Genomic DNA, 22,014 nt, shown 5'->3' on the forward strand with positions numbered 1-22,014 from the left:
CTATGCAGGCACCAGGCATACATGTGGTGCATATACATCCAAGTAGGCAAATATACACATATAAAATGAACACAGTTTTAAAAAAGAAGAACAAAAGTCACAGGACAGTACAATCAGCCATATAATTTAGGGCTATATGAAAAATTTATTGACAAAAAACTATTTACAGAATGGGACCTTGTTCCTATCTTCACCATGAATCTGCCATACACAAGCCAATATGAAATCATCAAGATGAGACAGAGTGAGAACACCAATTATAAAGACACAAATATTCACAGTGAATTATTCAAGACTCAGGGACTTCTTCATCAGGGCAGCAGTAATATTCCACAAAACATATCTGCCCATCTTCATTTCTAATCATGTACTGTAATGAGAGGAATCCTCGATTATCCATCCGAATAGATACTTTACAAGATAAAGCTAATGCCTTCGTAGAGGGTTTCAGTAAGGACAGTTTGTATCTGTAGGAGAGGGAAAAAAAGCTGTTATTTGGATCCATTAAACACCATGCATGCAACACCAAGTAAAGGACAAGAGTTAGCCAGGAACTACTGGGTAGCAAATCCTCAATCAGGGCCCTGGATTTCTTGCCTTATCCACCCATAATTACAAGCCAGTATCCCCAAGTGACTCTAGTGCCCAACCATCCATTCTTTTTAATATGATGCACTTTTTTTTAATTCGATATATTTTTTATTTACATTTCAAAATGATTTCCCCTTTTCTGCCCACCACCCCCCCCCACTCCCCGAAAGTCAAATAAGCCCTCTTCCCTCCCGCTGTTCTCCCATCCACCCTTTCCCACTTCCCTGTTCTGGTTTTGCCCTATACTGCTACACTGAGTCTTTCCAGAACCAGGGGCCACTCCTCCGTTCTTCTTGTACCTCATTTGATGTGTGGATTATGTTTTGGGTATTCCAGTTTTCTAGGCTAATATCCACTTCTCCAGCCCTATGATGATGCACTTTTTAACAGATTAAAAATTACCTGTTTTATTTTTATATGGGAATCTGGTACTTAACTTCATCTTTATAACCAATGTAACCTTCATATTAAGAACTGACCTGTTGACCTGGGTCTTATTACAGTGAAATGCTTCCACCAAGTCAGAATCTTTGGGATAGTCAAGATGAGAGTTTCCTGCATTTCCAAAAGTAGACAACCTATAGTTGAAAGTAAGTAACTCATTTATTCATAGGTTCAATAATAAGCAATATTAGAATCCATGCTACCCTAAGAAATGACATATTAAAATCCTAGTTATAGGGGTTGTAGTTCAGCAGGTAAGGGCATTTGTACTACAAGCCTCAGGACCCGAGTTCAAATCCTAGATCTCACATGAAAGGCCAGGTCTGACTATACATGCCTGTAATCCTATCACTCAGGTTTGGAGCTTAGCAGGTCCTCATAACCCAGTAGCCAGTTGCTTAGCTAAAATGGGAGCTTTTGATTCAAGGCAATAAGGTAGAAGGCAATGGGGAAAACACCCCATGCCCTCTTTTGGCCTCGAATGTGTACATAAGGTCATATTCACCTGCACATTCATGTAAATGCACTACCTACACATAGACCACATGCAACATTGTCACCATGTAACAGGCTCAAGCTGGTAGCACCACACACAATTAATACACACCTTATCAAGCATCAAAATGAAGTTTTCCACAGGAAACCTACAGGAGCTACAGGAGTAAAGAATAACTAGTAACAAGCTTAAAAAATATTTTTTACTTTTTACCTTTATTTGTATGTGTGTGTCCCTGTCTGTCTGTCTGCCTGTCTATGTATGAGAGTCATTTTGGAGCTGGAGTTACAGGCAGTTGTGAGCTGCCTGACCTGGGGCCGGGCATCAAACTTAAGTCCTCTGAAAGAGCATGCTCTTAATTGCCTGAAACATCTCTGCAGCCTAGGAACAGCTCTGAAGCAAATGCCACATCAGCGTAGACAGCATTTACTTTGCACAGATGTATAATGACAGTTAGCTTTCCTTATCTTTAAAGCTAAAAATGTACTTCAGAGAAGTGTGTATAATGGAAGACCTGGATTTACTCAATTGCAAGGGTCCTATTCCTGTCCTATACAGCAGAACCATTTACATGCAGTCTGTGCCTTTCCATTATGGTTTACTGTTACAGAGTTTCTCTGTTAGACTGATCTTAGAAGGTTAATGGTCTTTCCAATTTTGTACTGTCAGCAAATGCACACAATTCTGAGTTTAGTCTCTAAGAACTGCCTAAGCATTTGCTATGGGAGAAGCATGATGACACACAGTGGTCAGTCCTGGAAGACCTCCCCGAAGCTCTGGGTCTGCTCTCCGCATTCCCAGTCGTCTATATTCCCTTCTCTAATCTAACTTCTGAGTTTCTTATGCTCCCCTATGGTGCAGGGATGATTGTGCTCAGACCTTCATTTCCAGTCTAGGCTGACTTCCTCAGCACCACGTCCACATATATAACCACCCGACCAGTGCCACAGGAACTTTAAATTTAACATATGCAGAAAAATAATTCACAACACTTCCACATATCAAACTGTTTCCCTTTCTGGAAAGACCCATCAAGATACTTGTTTTAAAGGATTAATTGGTGTGTCAATGGTTCCCATTTTAACTTTTGGTGTATCATGAATGAAAGCCTTATATGACTAATCACAGGAAAAAGCTCCCTGTAATTGTCCTAAGTCAAAAACAAAACAAAACAAAAATCCACAACTTATATTCTCTGCACATCTTCAAAAAATTTAAGTTCTATAAAATTACTCTGATTCTGAAAAAAAAAACCCTCAGAAATTTTGCTGGGACAAAATATCATATCAGAATAGTTTTGACACCGTATTTTTGCTGAAAAATGCCTGACCCAATGAGGTACATCTCGTCCAATATCCAAGTACTCAAGAACTGTTTCCCAAGTACCTATGAATAGTATCCTCATTCTTAATGGTTTATATTTTGTTCTTTCTCTGCTGATTCACATTTTTTCCTCACCAGTCTTAAGATGGATATGTACCTTAGATAACCAATAGCTACTAAGTTAAAGAAAAATCAGCAAAATCTACTTCCTTTTGTATCCTGAACTAACATAAAGGAAAACTGGATACCATGTAATAAAAAAAATTGCTATTTAAATGTTGAAATTCAATTTTCTTCAAGATGTAACCTCATCTACATCCTAATCAGCAGTTAAAATACCACTGGTTTGTAGATTACAAGACTCAGCTTCCAACTATAAAATGCTTTCTGGGTTACTCTTCATATGTCTTATGTTCCCTATCTTGGAGTTGTAAAAGTATGGAATAATAAAATGCTTCTGAAAACTCAAGGATGGATTAAAAAAAACAAATAAAAACAACAACAACAACAACAACAACAACAACAAAAAAACCTCCTGTAACTCAAGGAAATGTTGTGTGGAGAGTTGGCTCCACACAAGACCACATTAAGGGCAATTGCACTTACATACCTGAAATAGGGCTTGTCAGGAGACACAGTGATCTGTAGGACATCACCTGTCATGTCCAACTCAGAGAAGGCTTCCCGGAGCCCCTCTGACTGGAGGATAATTTTATTCATAACATTGGTGCTGCAGAAATCAAAATCTAGTGTCTCCTCAGGCTCTTGAGTGGTAATTTTGCAGACTGTCACTACTCCTCCTTCTTCTAGAAATAGCATCAGTGGGTGACCATAACCTTGGTAACACATCCGAAGTGCAGTTAAAGTCCCTGCAGTGCAAAAAGTCATATAGGGCTTAGCTCTGTGGCTCTGGGCTTAGCTTTCCTTCCAAATGACACACATATTGCCTCAAAAATAATTTATCTGCCAAGCTTCTAACATGCATGTCTTCCCTTAAAGACACCTGATTCCAGTAATGACAAGAAAACTGAGAATCAGAGCAACATCTAACTGCTGAAGTGATTTTCCCACTTCGTATATACAATGTCTCCTGTTGAGATACAGTATTATTTTAAATCAAATTGGTAGCAATAGAGGGTAGGCAGTGGTGATATAATTTAACACCTCAAATCCCTACAGAGGAGGAATATAAACTATCTTGGCTCCTTCCTACTGGTTAGAGCCAGTAAAGGATATGGAAAAATCAAATGTTCTCAGGAAAACCCAAGCTAGGGAACACTACATTTGCAAATGCGTAATTAAAGACATGCATTTACTACAGTATGTGCATGATTATGAGTGTGAATGCATTCATGGCAGAAAAACTTTTGGGAGTTGGTCCTCTATACCGTAGGACCTGGGAATCAAACTCAAGTTTTGTCAGGCTTCCTTGGTAGGAACTTTACCCACTAAGCTATCTCATCTGCTCATATGCGTAATAAGACCCTGCTACAGATCATGCCTCAGACTTGCAATCCTAGTGTCCTGGAGGCAAAGGCATGAGGATCACATCAAGTTTCAGGCCGTCTAGGGCACATGGCACGGCAGAGTACACTGCAACCCAATACTCAAAAGGCAAGACAGGAGTATCTCAAGTTTAAGGCCAACCTGAGTTACACTCAAGACCCTGTCTACAAAAACCAGAACTTAATAATGGACCTGCCAATGCAAAGCCATGAGTTACTTCCTTATGAAATAATTCTTGGATTCTTCTGGGATTCTTCTAATCTTATATACAGGGAAACTGAATTTTCTAATCAGAGGTCAACTGGGAGTCAGCAAAATTTGCTTCTCTCTGCCTGTAAGTAGATGTTTATTCTGAGTAAGAATAAATATGTAATTAAAATGTATTTCACAATGTTGAAAGTATTTTGTGACTTTAAAGTCCTTTGATTTTAAACTTAGAATCTTGGAGCCTTGTGTGATGACTAATATTGTCAACTTGACAGGCTCTAGAATCACCTAGGAAACTAGCCTCTAGGCACATCTGTGATGAGGGAGTTTCTTGATGAGGATAAGCTGGTAGGAGACCCACCCTAAATGTAGGTCGCACCACTTTAAGAGCTTCCCTCTTAGACTTAATAAAAAGAAAGCCACCTAAGCTAGCCTCTGCTTCCTGCCCGTGGACACACTATGACCAGTCGCCCCACACTCTTCCTTTGCTTCCATGCCCTTCCTTGCCATACAGACCACACACTGTGAGCCAACATAAACTGAAACTGCTTTGTCTGTCATTGTTTTCACAGCAACAAGGAAGGTAATAACATACCTTGCATGTTAAGATGTCATAAGATGAATAAATACCTTACAAATAAACATTCAACTGATAGTTTGAATATTTATGTTCTATGATCATAACCACTGGGAAGAAAATGAACTGGAGATTAGTTTCTCTTTATTCTTTGAAAATGTAATTCATGTATACAAATCCACCCCCTAATTATTAGGGCCTAATACTTCCCTCCCTAGGACTCCTGTTCCAAAGAAATGATCTTTCCCACTGCTAGCAGCTGTTGGCTGTCAAAAGCTTCTCCACTAGGGGTGGGACCTCACTAGTTCTTCCCTGAGCAACTAGTTTTCTGACAAAATATTGGCTGGCTTGGGGCTGTAGCTCAGTTGTAGTAGAGCATTTGGGTGTGAAGTGCAGGTTTCAATCCCCACACCACATAAAACTATAGACACAGGTGGTTGCCTGTGTCTATAATCTCATTACTTGAGGCAAGGGCAGAAAAATAAATTCAAGGTCATCCTCAGCTACAGAGTGAGCTCAAGGCCAGATTGGGATACATAAAATTGTCTTAAAAAAGTAAAAATAAATAAAAAAGCTTATATTCTAGAAATATTCCTGTATTTTCTATTTTTAACCATAATAAATACTTTTATGCCACAACAATAGCAGTAATAGTAGTAGTAGTAATAATATCGTTCACCTGGTGTAGGACTTGATCCAAAAATAGATAAACAGTCTAAAAGGATAGTTAAGTTGATTCGAAAAGTAACAGACTCTTCTTGAATGATAAATTCTTGAAACACGTCAGCCTATGAAAAAGCAAACGTGAAAGTGGGGTTATATTAAAGAATAAAAATTCACACATAAGAGTCTACATTTCACTTTATCCTTAAAAAGTAACAATACTCTGCCAACTCCATGAGAATATTTCTCATTCCCACTAAGACATGCTAATTTTTTAAATTTTACCTACTTGAATACTACTCAATAGTTTAATCATTAAAGGTGTGACATTAAGTTGGGCCCCATTTAGAAGCTCCTGAAGGGGATAAGGAGAATATGATGAAAATATGTTGTATGAATTTTTTTTTAATTAAAGGGGGGAGGGGCAGAGGGACGGCTCTTCAGTTAAGAACATTTGCTACCCTTCTAGAAAACACAGGCTTCATCTCCAGCACCCACCATGTTGACTCAAAACCGTCTGTAACCATTTTCAGGGGATCCAACATCCTCTTCTGGACTTGGCAGGAACCAGGCACATGCCTTTTACAGACAACCATGTAGGCAAAACACTCATACACGTAAAATCAAGTCAAAAAAACACAGACACCAAACCCAGTAAGGGTCCTTCATCTTCATTTCTGGATCTAAATCTACCAGCTATGTGAGCTTACCCTCCGTCCTTGTGCCTATCTGTTAAAGCTAAAGTCACTTAAGAATAGGACAATTTAATAATGCATGCATAATAGTTTCCAACTTCTTTTGAAGACAGAAACCATGTTTTATTTATTCCTCTATAATCATGAGGTCATAGTATACTCAAGTTTAAAAATATGAACTGAATGTTGAGATCCAACCTGACCTATACAAATACTGTGTAACAACAGATTATAGCTGTGGGTGTTGCTGTAGGGCTTTGATCCCAGTACTTCAATACAAGGCAGTAGCAGGTGGATCTCCAAGAACTTGAAGCCCATCTAGTTCACAAAGCAAATTCTAGGGAGTCAGGACCATATGTATACAAGACTCCGTCTCAGGAAAAAAAATGCTATTACAGCCACTAAGAGGAAAAACTAAAAAACGTGCATGACAGTAATTATAATGTAAAGAGTAAACATTATGGGTTCTTATCCTAACTCAGTTGTAAGACTACTGAAAATTAAATCTGGTGCCACTTATATCAAACAGGAAAGATCAAGTGTCTATATTTGTGAAGATTAAAAGAGGTAAATGGTGAGATGAGTCTCATTAATAAACTATTATTAGTAATCGTTATCTGGGTGAGACAAGATGGGGAAAGTATTTGTTGGCAGGAAAGGAAGAAAAATAATGACTTTTTGTTCTCTAACTTGAGTTTTGTCATTAAGTCCTTCCAAATTCATTAATTAGGGAATGCTAACAGACGTCTCCTCTCCACATACCTGAATAAAGGCATTTGCTTGCACACACTTCGCATTCTCCACTGTAACCTTGATCCCGTTTTTAGTAGCAAAACACGTGGCGTGTTCTTTGAAATGAATGGCTTTCAAGACAGTGGAGAGATTCCTAACGTTGTCAAGGCTGGCCACTAAGCAGTACTGTTCGTCCTCATGCTCATTGTACTGCGTTAGGAGAGGCATGGATGGTCCACTCTACCGTCGGCTCAGAGTGAAGGATGCTCCTCTTCCGGAGATGTCTGAAAACCTGAGACACGGAACAACAAACCTCGTTATCGGTGCTGACAGGACTGGCGACCTCAACCCGAGCCGAAATCGGCAACATTCTATCCCCATGTCTCAACAACTATGGTATCCTTGCCCTGTACTGGGGGTGGGGGGGAAGGATGCAGTTCCCAGGGTAGTTCTAATTGGCGCGCTTAACTAGGGCACCAGGTCTGTTTAGCACCTCTGAGCGCCACCAACCTGAACTGCGGCCCGCTCGCCGCACAGCGGTCACTAAGGGGATCCCCGAGCGCCGGGTCCCCGCCTTTGAGGTGACGTCCGACCCCTCAAAGCCCCTGCCAGCCCAAGAAGAACACAGCTCCCGCCACTGTTCAGATCCTCAGCCACTTAGGCCACCGTCACCACCGAGCCGCCGGGTGCCTAGAGAGTCTACCACGAGACCGGAAGCGCCTTAGAGCTGGATGACTAACTCAGAGCCTAGCGTGCCAGGCTACCATAGAGATCGGAAGGAGGAGCGAGCGGCAGAAGCGGAAGTGCGGACAGCAACAAACGCGGCGAGGCAAGATGGCGGCGGCCAAGAGAAAGCGGCGTGGGAGCCTGGAGGTTCAAGCAAAGAAGCCAAAAAGGAGCCGGAAAGATGCCGGGCAGCCAGCTAAGCAGGCCGATGTGGCAAAAGAGGAAGAGGAAGAAAATAGAGATCGTATTCCAGGTCCCGTTTGCAAGGTAAGAAGCCCGACTCCCGGAATTGGAGTCGGCTTCCTGAGCCTCCTTTGGGCTACCGAAGTGACTCCAGCCAAAACTTGACTGGATCATGAGCTTAGGGTTCACTTGACTGGACTGGACAATGTTTATGTCTAATTTTCGTGCACATGACCTTCCTGGAGTTAGCAGTTCGTACACCCTTAGCCAGCTAACAGGGAGTTGATTTAATGGGTATTAAGTTATAGTATCCTGTCTTCCGGTTACTGGTCCCGCGCCTCCCAAGGGTAATGGTTTTCCACTTTCTTTTTTTCTCAAAGCCTTTTGGTGTCTATAAATTCCTTCCAGTTTGGTCCCTATCACACAGCGTACTGGAGTTTTTATGCAAAGCCGTTAAAGTTACTGTCCTGTGACTCTTAACTTGTTTGGTTAGATCTTTTAATTCAAGGGCTATTATTATTATTGTTGTTGTTGTTATTGTTATTATTGTTGTTATAATTATAAACCTAGACCATTAGTTTTACTGTGCTCAACAGTACGAGGCACTTATACCAAGATGAGCTTCCTTGGCCTTGTCATCTAGGAGCTGATGAACAAGATTTCTTCCAGAAATACTGGAGTTTAGAAGGAAAGAAGGCTTCATAGAAATCTGTTTTAAAGGCAAGCAGGTTCTTGTTAGAGTTACTTTCAGTCACACTCCTTAAGCAGGGTATATTTACGGAGGAAATCTTGCCTCAGACTCTTGAGTCCCTTATGCTTAGTATAGTACTCTAGTACTAAATAAAAAGGAAATGTGAAAGGCCAATGTACATTGTACCCTAGTTTTAATTAACAGTTAAATCTTGTACCCTTGTCTGAAAGGATAAAAGTGACTTTGAGGGAAATAAGCTGGACTCAAGCTTTTCAATAAAAGTTAATGAGCTCCCGCTTTTAGGAGCTGGACAGAGCCGGGCGGGTGGCGGCGGCGCACACCTTTAATCCCAGCACTTGGGAGGCAGAGGCAGGCGGATTTCTGAGTTCGAGGCCAGCCTGGTCTACAGAATGAGTTCCAGGACAGCCAGGGCTACACAGAGAAACCCTGTCTCGGAAAAACAAAAACTAAACAAACAAAAAAAAAAAAAAGAGAGAAAAAAGGAGCTGGACAGAAACATGCAGGGAACTGTAATCTGAATCACACTGATACGTGAATTGGAATTAATGAGACAATGACTACTTTTATGGTAGTAAAAGAAACATGAAAGACTTAACCTTTTAGCTGAATTTCAAAGAAAGGCTTCAATTTATATATTTAGAAAGATGGGGGTGGGGTGAAAAAAGAATTAATTCATCAAACACATTAACTGGGGAGAAAATCTAAACTCAGCTGATTAGCTGAGAATGTTCAGGGTCAGTATTGGGCAGCTATGTTGTAAACAGTGAAAATGTATTTTAGAGTCCAACTGTAGAGAGTATATGTCATTTTGAAGTTTAGAAACCAAAACTGAATTAGTGCTAGCTTGTTGTCAGCAGTGATTCTGTCTGGGAAAGCCAGACATTCAAGAGCTTTGCAGCTGATAATCAGTTATAGGGATTTAAGGACATTTGTAAGCTTTATAAATTGTTGTAAAGAGGTCCTGATAGTAGTTAGTAGTGCTTATGGTGTCTGTATAAGGCAAACGGGATCTTCAGCATGAGGAACTGAAATGAAGTAGCAGAAAGAAGGAAAAAGGGAGGAGAAAGGAATATTGGTAAGGAAATATGCCAGGTTTAAGTTTGGTAAGTTTGTTACACGGTTGAGCTTGAAGCTTTACCCTGATTTGTGTACTGTTAGAGCTACAGAGACTGCTTACCTTTCTGTACATAGTTAAACTGGAAGTGAATATAGGGACTGTAATGGAGGGAATAAAAAGGTGCTAAGTTAAGATCCTTACGGTAGTAAGGGGCATTTGAAAAGTGGTTAGTTTTGTTTTACTGTTTCTGTTTCAGACAGTGGTCTGTGCTCTAGGATAGCCTTAATTTCCTGCTTCAAGTGCTCTTCCTGCTTCAGCCTCACTAGCTGGAACTATGGGGGATGCCAGTGATGCCTGATATTGGGGACTTGGAAAACTGTCAGAAACACCAAGTAAGTTCAGCACAAAATGTTAAGATCTAATGTTTCTTTTTTTCCAGGGCAAATGGAAAAATAAGGAGCGGATCCTCATCTTTTCTTCCAGAGGAATAAATTTCAGAACAAGACACTTAATGCAAGACTTGAGAATGTTGATGCCTCATTCTAAAGCAGGTACTTTAATATCAAGCTTTAAACTGTGTGTATGAACCTGCCTAACATATATTTACATATTGTTTGCTCGGCCCTATCAGCTAACCACAGAACAAGGGTCGAGGGTACAGCTTAATCAGTCAGTGAAGTAGATCTGTGTTTAGTCCCCAGAACTGCCAAAAGGATCTGGTGGCACAGGATTATAACTCCACCTCTGTGAGGGTGGCGGCAGGTGGGTACCAGGGCTTGCTGGCAAGCTAGTCTTGCCAAGTTGGCAATCTCTGCCATTTTAGGGACCCTGTCTTAAAAAATAAGTGAGCAGCACCCAAAGAAAAAAAAACTTGACTGATGAAAACACACACACATATATACATACACACACATAACACACACTTCAGAAGTTATATTAAAGGTCTACATGTTTTTTACATTTTTCTTTTATTTTTTGGATTTGGTTTTTTTGAGACAGGGTTTCTCTGTGTAGTCCTGACTGTACTGGAACTCACTCTGTAGATCAGGCTGGCCTCGAACTCAGAAATCCTCCTGCCTCTGCCTCCCAGAGTGTTGGGATTACAGGCGTGCGCCACCACTACCCCGCCTTTTTTTTTTTCCCCTCGAGACAGGGTTTCTCTGTGTAGTCCTGGCTGTCCTGGAACTTATTCTGTAGACCAGGCTGGCCTCGAACTCAGAAATCCGCCTGCCTCTGCCTCCCAAGTGCTGGGATCAAAGGTGTGAGCCACCACTGCCTGGCTGTTCTTTTCTTTACTTTTTAAAACATCTATCTTAATATAGAAATGTTTTGGGTGGGTATTAAGGAAAGACTGGCATGTATTGCTTTCTGAACACTGTTTTTGTGGTTTTGGTTTGGTTTTTTTTTTTTTTTTTTTGAAGCAGGGTCCCTCTATGTAGCCTTTGCTCCCCTGGTCTTGAACTCATAAAAATCTGCTTAACTTTAGCCAGGTGTTGGGACTGAATGTATGTGTGCCTCCACCTGTGGCTTAAGAGTGTTCTGTCTTAGAAGCTTGTGAAAAATGTTTGTTTGTGAGATGAGACAACTGCCATTGCTGTGCATGTGGCTGTAAACTGAGATGGTTTTGGACTGTTTGTTTTATGTAATGACTTAGTTCTTTATAGTCTCTCTCAAGCCAGAGTTGCCTGTACTGCCTTCAGTCCCTGAAACTAACTGAAAGTTTTCATTGATGTATTTCATTTACGTAGTTATCTAAAACCAATTTAAAAATTGGCTTTGATTCAAAATAATACTTTCATAAATTAAAATTTAAGTTTTGGTCAGGTGTGGTAGCACACACCTTTAGTGCCAGCATTTGGGAGGCTGATCTCTTGAGTTCAAGGCCATCTTGGTCTGCATAATTTCAGTCCAGCTAGGACTGCATAGTTGATCGCATTTTCATATCAGGAGCTGGGCATAGTGGTGCTTCCTGAAATAATCATCAATGGGAGATGGTGGCAGGAGGTTCAAGAACTGAAGGTCATCCTGTATCTTCATAGGCACTTTGAGACCAAACCAAACAACGCAAGAGCCAGTATTAAAAAAAAAAAAGTTTTGCCAGGCAGCAGTGGCGCACGCCTTTAATTCCAGCACTTGGGAGGCAGAGGCAGGCTGATTTCTGAGTTCGAGGCCAGCCTGGTCTACAGAGTGAGTTCCAGGACAGTCAGGGCTACACAGGGAAACCCCGTCTCAAAAAAAAAAAAAAAAAAAAAAAAAAAAACCAAAACTTCATTTTCATCCAGGCCAGGTGACACAGGCCTGTAATTCCCCCTACTTGGAAGTTGGAAGGTTCAAAGTTCAAGGCCTGACTGAGCAAATTAATAAGACCAGCCTGAAAAATCAAAGTCAAGAGGGGGCTGTAGCTCACTGGCAGCGCGCTTGCCTGGCGGTGCCTCACCTGCCCTGGGTTTCCATCCCCAGTACAGTCGCAAGTACACACTGTACTATCTGCCCATTATCTAGATAGCAAATGTAATCAAAGTCAGGTAGACTTGAAATCTATTACTTACTTGTTTTCTCTTTCTTTTTATAGATACTAAAATGGATCGTAAAGATAAATTATTTGTGATAAATGAGGTAATTTTAAAATTAATTACAAATATTTTATCAACTCTAAAGATGGCATAACCAAGTTAGTGACTTGTAGAAATTGCTTTGAATAATTCCAATTTTATTAATTTCACAAATTTGTGAGATATTTTTCTTCCATGATATCTAGTATTACTTGAAACTTACAGTAGGTACTCAAGGATTATCAACAAAAATATATAAAACTGTTTCAAAAACATTAGCTATTTATAGAAAACCTGTGTTGTAAAAAAAAAAAAAAAGTACTCTCATTATTAAATGTTCAGGGAAAATTTGTTTCTCTGGGTATTACAAGTTAATAATAATTAAAATTTTAAAGTAGTGTTGAAGATACTAAGCTTATATTTCAAAATAAAGTTTTCTAAGCAGCTGTAAGGTGACTCTTGGGCTGCTGGAAGGTTTCTGTTTGGTAGTTTGGCACAGATGTTGCAGCATGGTGTTACTGTACAAGCCATGGCAACAGGGTTGACCAGAACTAGAACCATTCCCGCATTGTCAGGGAGCTCAGGTGCGGGAGGCAGCACATGAACAAGATTATACTTTCCAGTAAGGACACAAGAACTAAAGCAGTGTGTATTTTTCATTACTGAGCTGGACTAGAAGAGCATGTCCTGAAAGGGAGTTGTCAGTTTACTCTCAGACTTAAAAAGAAAATGGTGGAAGAGCATTCCAGTAGAGAAGGCAAGTATAGAGTCCCAGAAGGTACTTTTAAAAAAGCAACAAAATCAAAGGAAAATGGTTTTTAAGTTAGTACTTGAAGTTACCATAACATAGACGCTCATTCATAGGATGCTTTTGTCTTTCTTAAGGATGGGTTTTAAATCTTTAAAACCTTAAAACTTGCTGGGCATGGTGTTGCTTGCCTTTAATCTCAGCACTCAGAAGGCAGAAGCAGGCAGATCTCTTGAGTTTGAGGCTAGCATGGCTATAGAGCAAGTTTCAGGATAGCCAGTGATACAAAGAGACAAAACAAAACAAAAAAATCTTTAAGATGTTGTTCAAATCACTTTGAAATAAAGGATATTGGGGCTAAAGAGATGGCTCAGCGATGAAGAGCACTGGCTGCTCTTCCACAGGTCCTGACTGAGTTTAATTCCCAGCAGCCACATGGTGGCTCACACCATCTGTAACGTAATCAGATGCCCTCTCGGTTTCTTAGAGCTGTATTTTGGGATATAGTTCTAGTATTGCATCTTTTCCAGTGTTATTTTCAGTCATTGTGGTTTGTGCATGGGTCTATAGTCAGAAGAGCTCTTCAGAAACAGCAAGAGCACCAGTTATTCTAAAATGTTAGACTAGTGAGCCTGCAGTCCAACACTTGGGAGGTGGCAGAGAATCCGGATAAGGGCAGCTTGGGCTGCATGATACTTGGTCAGTAAAAAAGGAAATAGTACCATAGACAAAAGAGATTTGAGCAGATCCTTCTACCAAATAGGCATAGAGCATCGGGTTTACCTTGAGTGGAATGCCAGAGAGGAAATAAAATTCTGTGAGTAAATAAACACAGGTTGTTTATAAAAAGAAATCTTGTTACTTACTACTTTAGTTCTTGTTATTATGTTGTTGCTTTTGCTTTTTTTTTAGGTCTGTGAAATGAAAAATTGCAACAAATGCATCTACTTTGAAGCTAAGAAAAAACAGGATCTCTATATGTGGTAAGAGAATATATTGATAGAACTGAGTAAATCTTTTGTAACAGGATGTAATTTTTGTGTAAAAGGAGGAATGGAATGATTGTGCAATATTGGAAACCCTAAAGCACATTTAACATACATACTGTAGACATGGGCTATCTTACATTTTAGACATTTGTATCCTATACCATAGTCGTCCTGCCTTATACTATAGACTGTTTTATACTCTGCTATGGGTGAACATCACTGCACGATGCATTCTCATCTGTTGAAGAGCCTCTTTCATGTATTTCAGGCTTTCAAATTCACCTCATGGGCCATCTGCCAAATTCTTGGTTCAAAATAGTAAGTTTGACTTAATATTTCTTAGTGACTATTTTAGAAATGTTTTTGGATAATTGTGTCAAGATTTTTAACTTTTTCATTACATTTTTCAGTTCACACCCTGGCTGAACTAAAGATGACTGGAAACTGTTTGAAAGGTTCTCGGCCCCTTTTGTCTTTTGACCCTGTAAGTTTCTCATTCAGTATGAGGTATAATTTTCTTATTCTAAATGGCTGATTTTATATATATAAGTTTTAAAGAGGTACTCTTTGATTCTAAGTGACGTGTTCATATTTTTATTTATAGGCTTTTGATGAGTTGCCACATTATGCTCTGCTAAAAGAATTCTTAATTCAGGTAAATATCTTTCTTAGGAAGTAGTTTTCGGAATATATAATAGACCAGTGTCTTTGAATGCGCTTATTAACTTAGACATCAAAGCACATGCTGTGCCTTGGAATGAAAAACTAACAGACTTTTTTTTTTTAACAAGATCTTCAGTACACCACGGTACCATCCCAAGAGTCAGCCGTTTGTGGACCACGTGTTTACATTCACCATTCTGGATAACAGGATATGGTTTCGGAACTTCCAGGTTTGCTTTGCTTTATTTTTCATGTTTTAAATATGGAATATGTAGCATTACTGACAGTGCAAATGTATATTCTTTTAAGTAGCTCTATTTCTCCTTCAGATATTTGTGACAAATGATTGCTTCCACATACCTGGAGTGATCTCTCCTTGCTTCTTTCTCTGCTTGTCAGTTGATGTGGCATACAACATCGTAAACAAAATACTTATTTAAAAAGGGAACAGAGACTGGAACTCTGTGGTGACTGGTTCCAGCCTTTCCTGAGTCCTGTAAAGGACGGTTCATTATTTCTCTTCCTGAAAGGTTAGAATATAGCAGGTAGAGAGTAGGAAAACTTAATTGCTATAGTAACAACTTTGAGGTGACTTATTCAGGGGAAGTGGGGCTTCTAGAAATCTCTAGGCAGGAATTTGTCATAATGTGCAGAAAAGCGGAGAACAGCAAGGACAAGATTTCCTTCAGCTGCAGGTGATGGACACAGGCTTCTGTCTCTGTTTCATAGAAGATGTCTTATGGTATCAGTCTCATCTGACTTGGGAGAGTGGATCTGTTGGCAATGTTAATAAGAGTGCTTTCCCAGCACTTGGAGGCAGAGGCAGATGGATCTCTGAGTTCCAGAACAGCCAGGGCTATGGAGAGAGACCCTATCTTAATGGACAAATGAAAAGAATGTTAGTGTTTGTTAGACTTAAGATATGAAATAAAGCCGGGCAGTGGTGGCACACGCCTGTAATCCCAGCACTCTGGGAGGCAGAGGCAGGCGGATCTCTGAGTTCGAGGCCAGCCTGGTCTACAGAGTGAGTTCCAGGACAGCCAGGGCTGTTTTGTCTCGGAAAAAACAAACAAACAAAAAAAACCAAAAAAAAAGATATGAAACAAATTCAGATTTTACAGTTAAAAAAAATACCCTGAGGGGTGAAGTACTGTGTGTAGCATGAGGACCTGAGGCCTAAGTGGATGAGTTGGTAATCCTAGATCTGGAGAGGTAGAGACAGGTATTTCCTCGTGGCGTGTTGGCTGGCCAATGAAGTTTTAATCTGTAAGTTCTAGCTACCAGTGAGAGGCCATCTCAGAAAGTAAAGTAGGTGTGAGATGGCTCAGCTGGTAATGATCATCACTGAGCCTGAGTTTGATTCCTAGGACATACGTGGTAGGGAGAAGGAGAGAACCGACTCCTGTACGTTGTCCTCTGGTTTCTGTGTGTGAGGCCCAAAACACACATCCACCCATATACTGTAAATGAATATAAACGTGTGTAGCTCCTGAAGAACACCTGTTGGTACTGTCTAGCTTTCACACATGCACACATGCATCAGTAAATATATAACTGCATACACACATGAACACTGAAAAAGAAAATCCTTGAGCTAGTAACAGATTTTAGGAAGTATTACCACTTTTCAAGTTCTTGCTAACTTACTTTGAAGATTATCAATTCTGGATTTATGCTTTATTTTGTGTCATTTTGAATTTTTTGTTTGAGACAGGGTCCCTTAAACTCTTAACTGGCCAGGAACTCATAAACAAGACTTAAATCCACCTGCCTTTGCCTCTGTGCTGAGGTTCAAAGTGTACTGTGCTTGTTTTAGAGCATACTTGTTGTGGCTGGTTTACCTTTTAACAATATACCCAAACCACAAGGAATGTTTATTTTTTGTTGAAGATTATAGAAGAAGATGCTGCTCTAGTGGAAATAGGACCTCGTTTTGTCTTAAATCTAATAAAGATTTTTCAGGGAAGCTTTGGAGGACCAACCTTATATGAAAATCCTCATTACCAGTCTCCAAATATGGTAAGCTGGGTGTTTTGGTTGGCTCGGTTGTTTTGTTCTGTTTTAGTCTGTGATACTATAGTTCTTTAGCCAAAATAATTTTGTAATCAGTGTTTTTACCACCTGTATGATTAAATTTGTTTTGCTGCACATGTTTCTGCAAATTACTTTTTTAAAATGATTTTGGGTGAACTTACATAAATGAATGCCTAATTCAAAAGCATCTACTCTTTGTTGTGTAGCATCGTCGAATCATAAGGTCCATGACAGCTGCAAAGTACAGAGAGAAACAGCAAGTCAAAGATGTTCAGAAATTGAGGAAGAAAGAACCAAAGACTGTTCTACCACATGATCCCACTGCAGACGTGTTTGTTACACCAGCAGAGGAGAAACCAGTAGAAATACAGTGGGTGAAACCAGAGCCCAAAGTGGATCTGAAAGCAAGAAAGAAACGGATTTACAAAAGGCATCGGAAACTACAACAGAAGATGGGCAGAGGGAGTGCAAAAGGAATCAGTGGATAACTATCTTTTAGTTATTATATATTTTGTATTCCATGTGTAAATACTTTTGGTATATAGAACTAGCTATGTCTAATTAGGGTGCCATTTTAAAAAATTAAAATCTTTAAGTCAGTGTTGGTCTTTTTCTAAATAAACCATCTTCAGAACTCACTAGCTACTTTATTCTTTTCAGAGCCTCACTTAATATTGAATCTTGAGCACACTTAGTAGTTGTCTTGTCCTGTTTGCTTAGAATTGTAGTTTGGTTAAGCTAAAATCAAATCAGATCCTTAATTGGATCTGTAATTACTTACAGAGATGCTAGAGATTTTAAGAGCAGAGTTTGTGGATGCAGGGTGGAGGAAATGGTCATTTCATTGAACTTTTTCTGCCGAGGTCACTAATTCATGAAGCCTTGGGAAGCCAACTTCTGATTGTTCCTGTATATTTGATCTGTATACTCCAAAATTGTAGTGTTTTACTGGAAAAAATCTGATTCTAGTTGTGGCTCAGCCTTAGCACACACCTTTAATCCCTTGGGCTGGAATACAGACATACCCTTAGTACACACCATAAATCCCAAACAAGGTAAAATTAGTTTGTAGAAGGAAACACGCATGTTTATATATGGGTGATACATAATTCTGATATATAAGTGATATATAATCAGGTGGCAGACAAAGTGACAAATCAGAAAAAGATTGGAGAGAATAGGAAGTGCACAACTCAGGAGAAAATCAGCTCTGTGAGCAGCAGAGAGAAGACATGTTGAAGAAAGAGTGAGCCAGAAGATTAGAACAGAGAGAGTTAATTTGAGGCCAAGCACAGCAAAAAGAGGCCAAGAGAAGTCAGCTTGAATCAGCTTGGAAAGGAGTTTGAGCCAGAACACCTGAGTTGAATCAGCTGGCTGGAGATCAGAAAACATTCTAGGCCTAGAATAGATTGTACAGAGCTTCCAGGACCAGGCTTGGGTTACACTGAGGCAGTAAGTCTCAGAGGCAACAACATCAGGAGAATAAAAATGCCTGATATCTGATCATTTCAGTACCTCTACCACCAGTGCATTTAATTTTTAGGTTTTGAAATACAAGACTAAGCAATTTTAAATTTATCTTAGACAACTTCAGATTCTAGAGAGCAGTAGCAACAGAGGAAGCAGAAACCAGATCCACCAGTGATGCTGGCTGGCTGGAGAGATGCATGAACATAAATGTTTGATATGTATGTATGTGTATCTACATATATGTTGTATCAGATGGTTTTGTCACACCTTTTCACTTAACGTGTTTTCCTACATCAGCATGTTCACTAAACATGCTTTATTCAAAGATAAGTTTTTGTGTTTCTAGTATGGTGCCTGTGGTAAATACTTCTGTACAGAAATCTCTTTGTACAACACTTGTTAAATGGAACTCTGATCAAAGGTATTTTAGCAATAAGGCTCTCTAATATTTAGGTCCAAAGTTGGACCTTACCAGACATTAGAACAATCATATTTTTATGCTCTTGCCTATGAGAGTAACATTTGCAAAATGAAAACACTATTTTTGAGGGGAGATTAGGATTGTAGGGAGTGGGATTAGACTAATCTTGTTTTCTTGTGGTAGGGTTGTCTTTCACTTATGTAGTTACTGGTTCTAGATATAATTTCTGGTTTATTTTGTCCTCATTTGGTTTGTGTTGATGGGATAAACATCCTTACCCAAGGAGACTTGGGAGGAAATTATCTTACACTTCAGGCTTACCACTGAGGGATACAGAGGCCGGGACTGAAGCAGAGATCCAGTAGAACACAGATGGGCGGCTTGCTCCTGATTTCCTCAGCTGCTTTTCTTACCAGTCACCTGCTTCAGGATGGCACTGCCTGTAGAGGGGCTTGTCCCTCGTACATCAGTTAGCAACCAAAATACACTGTAGATGTGCCCACAGGTCAGTCTGAAAGAAGTACTTCCTCAATTGTTCCATCTTCTCAGGTGATTACAGTTTGTCAAGTTGACAAAAACCAGCATGAAGTCACTTAAAGCTTGTGTGTGGGGGCTGGAGAGATGGCTCAGGGTTAAGAGCACTGGTTGCTCTTTGAGAAGACTTGGTTCAGTTGAGTTGTTAATTGTGCTACTTTTCTTGAAATAGTTTAAGACTACTTGAAGTCATTTAAATTATGCAAGTGATTCAGATCAGAGATTGACCTGAAGTACTTATCTGGCTAGTTTCTCATGGTCATAGCTGGTTAAATACAGAAGACTAAATGGACATTGGTTATTTAGTCAGTTGAGTAAAACCTTGATTGAAAAATGAGACGGTGTTAAATCATCAGGAAGTTCATTAGATAATATATGTTATGAACAGATTATGTTATGATATATCAATTATAAAAAGCTCCCAGTTTTGAAAGACATGAACTTCATTTTTTAGATGTCTGAACTGTGAGATTTTAGGATTTACAGTTTTACAATTTTCCTTTTGTATTTTTTCCTCTTAATGTTTTCCAGTCATAATTTCAAATTAACAGTTAATTTGTGGAGGTTTTTACTCCCCACACTGCATATCTTTCACTCACAGATAGCTTATATAAAGTCAGTATGTTTAATCATGAATGCTCTTGAGACAGAATGCAGTGACTCATGCCTATAATTCTTCTCAGCTCATGAGAGGCTGCAACTACAGACCTGCAAGTTCCAGACCAATTTGGACCGCATAGTCTCAAAACCAACCAACCGACCGACGGTGACTGAAATAACAGCCAGTTTACTTTTAAATTTCAGTTCATTGTTATGGGCCAAAATAGATGATTCACCCCAAAGCAGTTTGCAGAGTTTACAAACCAGCACTCAGGACTGAAGGGGAAAAGTGTATTCACCGCACCCCCACCCCTAATTGGTTCTCTGAAGGAAGATCCTAGGTATCTTGAGAACTCAAACTTTTCCAGCCCTATCCATGACCACCTTAACAAATGATTGAAAAAATTAGAAAACTATTTAAGTAGTGACTTAGACATCTAGGTTGTAGAGAAAATGCTGAGGCTGGGTTTTATAATTGTGTTAGGGTCAGGATATTAAGGAAGGGACAGTCACTTTTATCTGTTTGGTTGTTCCTACCCTGTACAAAAGATGCTTACAATGAATGTCTTTTTTAGCCATAGACTATTAAATAGAACTCACAGCTACCTGCTGTACCTAAACATTCCATCTTAAAGTTATTAATGTCTTTTCATAGGCTTTCGGATACCATTTTGACATCCAGTATTTGGAATAAATGTACAGATCACTCATCATGTATGTAATATAGAGTAATATTACTACTCCAGTCCCCCCAAACCTGTTGGCTAAATACTATGCCATGATTTCATTCTCAAGCTAATCAAGCTAATAGCATACAGAAAGTTAGGGTTCAAGAGATATGCACTGTACTGGTTAAGCAGGTTAAGTCTCATAGCACAGGGGTAAAAGGCTGAGGTGCCTATTAAACATCAAAAGCAGACCTGGCAGCCAGGTTCTCCCAGCATCCCTCAGTCCTGGCCTGTTACAGGTGTAACCTGCCCTTTGCCCAGGGGCTGCACTTCCCCCTGAGGCTCTTCTCTGTATTACCCAGCCATTTATTTCAGTTACTTGCTTCCAGTCTTACTCCACGCCCTCCCCATCCCCTCTCGTGGCTCAGGGTCCTGTTCACTCTGGACACTCCCAGAAGCTCTGGCTATCCACAATAAACTTTCTCCTCCGCCAAACTTCATTCAGCACTCAGGTTTCTCTTAGGTCTTATAAATATTTTAACTTTTATTAAATATTTCCATGTAGAGGAACAGGTTAATGTGGGTTGTAAAAAAAAAAAAGACATCCTTTTTAATTCCTTTTTTTTTTTTTTTAAATCGGAATGCTGGTTTTAAACTCAGGGCAATCATTCCGCTTCGGTCTCCCAATTGTTGGCAATCACAGGCATAAACTACCATCTCTAGTCTTCAGAGTTTGCAAACAAAAGCACACATGGAGGGAGGAAAAAAAAATGTGTTGTCCCCCTCCCCCTAAAGGAAAGTTCTCCAGAGAGGAAATGTTCTATAAACATTTTTGTTGTTTTTTGAGGTCTTGTCTTAGCAGGCTGGGTGTTGTTTAAGACATTTCACGACACTGATTAGCTGATGCTTTTATGACTCAGATAGAGTGCTTGCTATGATGTGGACGTTTTCCTGCTTAATATGTGTGTTAAAGAACCTAGTCTGGCAGTGGAGGCCGGTAAACCCAGTACTTGGGAAGCAGAGACAGGATCAAGAATTTAACTCCTTGGCCGGGCAGAGGTGGGGCACGCCTTTAATCCCAGCATTTGGGAGGCAGAGGCAGGATCATGAATTTAACTCATTCAAGCAGGCCTTGAATTCACAGATAATTGAAGGTGTGGTTTGGAACTCCAGGATAAACCGGCCTCAGCCTCCCGGGTGGGGGCTGGGATTAAAACTGTTCTTCATACCTGTCACTTGGTATGGCTTAGCCTGGCTTTTTGGCACGCTACCTTAAAAATGTTTTAAAAACTGATTTAAACAATCATCTTATTTGCTGTCCTTTATCATGCATATCAACCAAGATAAGAGAGAAAAAAAAAGGATGTCCTAGGAAGTGGTCGCTGAAGACACTTGAAAAGATGGTAAACCCCAGCGTTTCCAC

General features: G+C 39.9%; 2 protein-coding genes across 2 annotated transcripts; one reads left to right on the forward strand and one right to left on the reverse strand.

The window, feature by feature from the left end:
* Positions 1-108: 108 nt before the first annotated feature.
* On the reverse strand, positions 109-7,918 carry Rad1 (RAD1 checkpoint DNA exonuclease). Its single transcript, XM_052159799.1, has 6 exons — positions 7,745-7,918; positions 7,265-7,526; positions 5,824-5,932; positions 3,465-3,723; positions 1,071-1,169; positions 109-467 (listed from the first exon to the last, which is right to left on the reverse strand). Exons 2-6 carry the CDS (start codon positions 7,460-7,462, stop codon positions 290-292), a joined length of 843 nt encoding a protein of 280 aa, XP_052015759.1. The 5' UTR covers positions 7,463-7,526; positions 7,745-7,918; the 3' UTR covers positions 109-289.
* Positions 7,919-8,030: 112 nt separating this feature from the next.
* Brix1 (biogenesis of ribosomes BRX1) lies at positions 8,031-17,536 on the forward strand. The gene is made up of 10 exons (XM_052159798.1): positions 8,031-8,227; positions 10,352-10,463; positions 12,485-12,528; positions 14,125-14,195; positions 14,470-14,519; positions 14,612-14,685; positions 14,806-14,856; positions 14,993-15,094; positions 16,755-16,883; positions 17,105-17,536. The coding sequence occupies exons 1-10, from the start codon at positions 8,069-8,071 to the stop codon at positions 17,384-17,386; spliced, it is 1,074 nt and encodes a 357-aa protein (XP_052015758.1). The 5' UTR covers positions 8,031-8,068; the 3' UTR covers positions 17,387-17,536.
* Positions 17,537-22,014: the final 4,478 nt, after the last annotated feature.

Source organism: Apodemus sylvaticus, chromosome 16 (assembly GCF_947179515.1).
Source record: "Apodemus sylvaticus chromosome 16, mApoSyl1.1, whole genome shotgun sequence".
Taxonomy (NCBI): Eukaryota; Metazoa; Chordata; class Mammalia; order Rodentia; family Muridae; genus Apodemus; species Apodemus sylvaticus.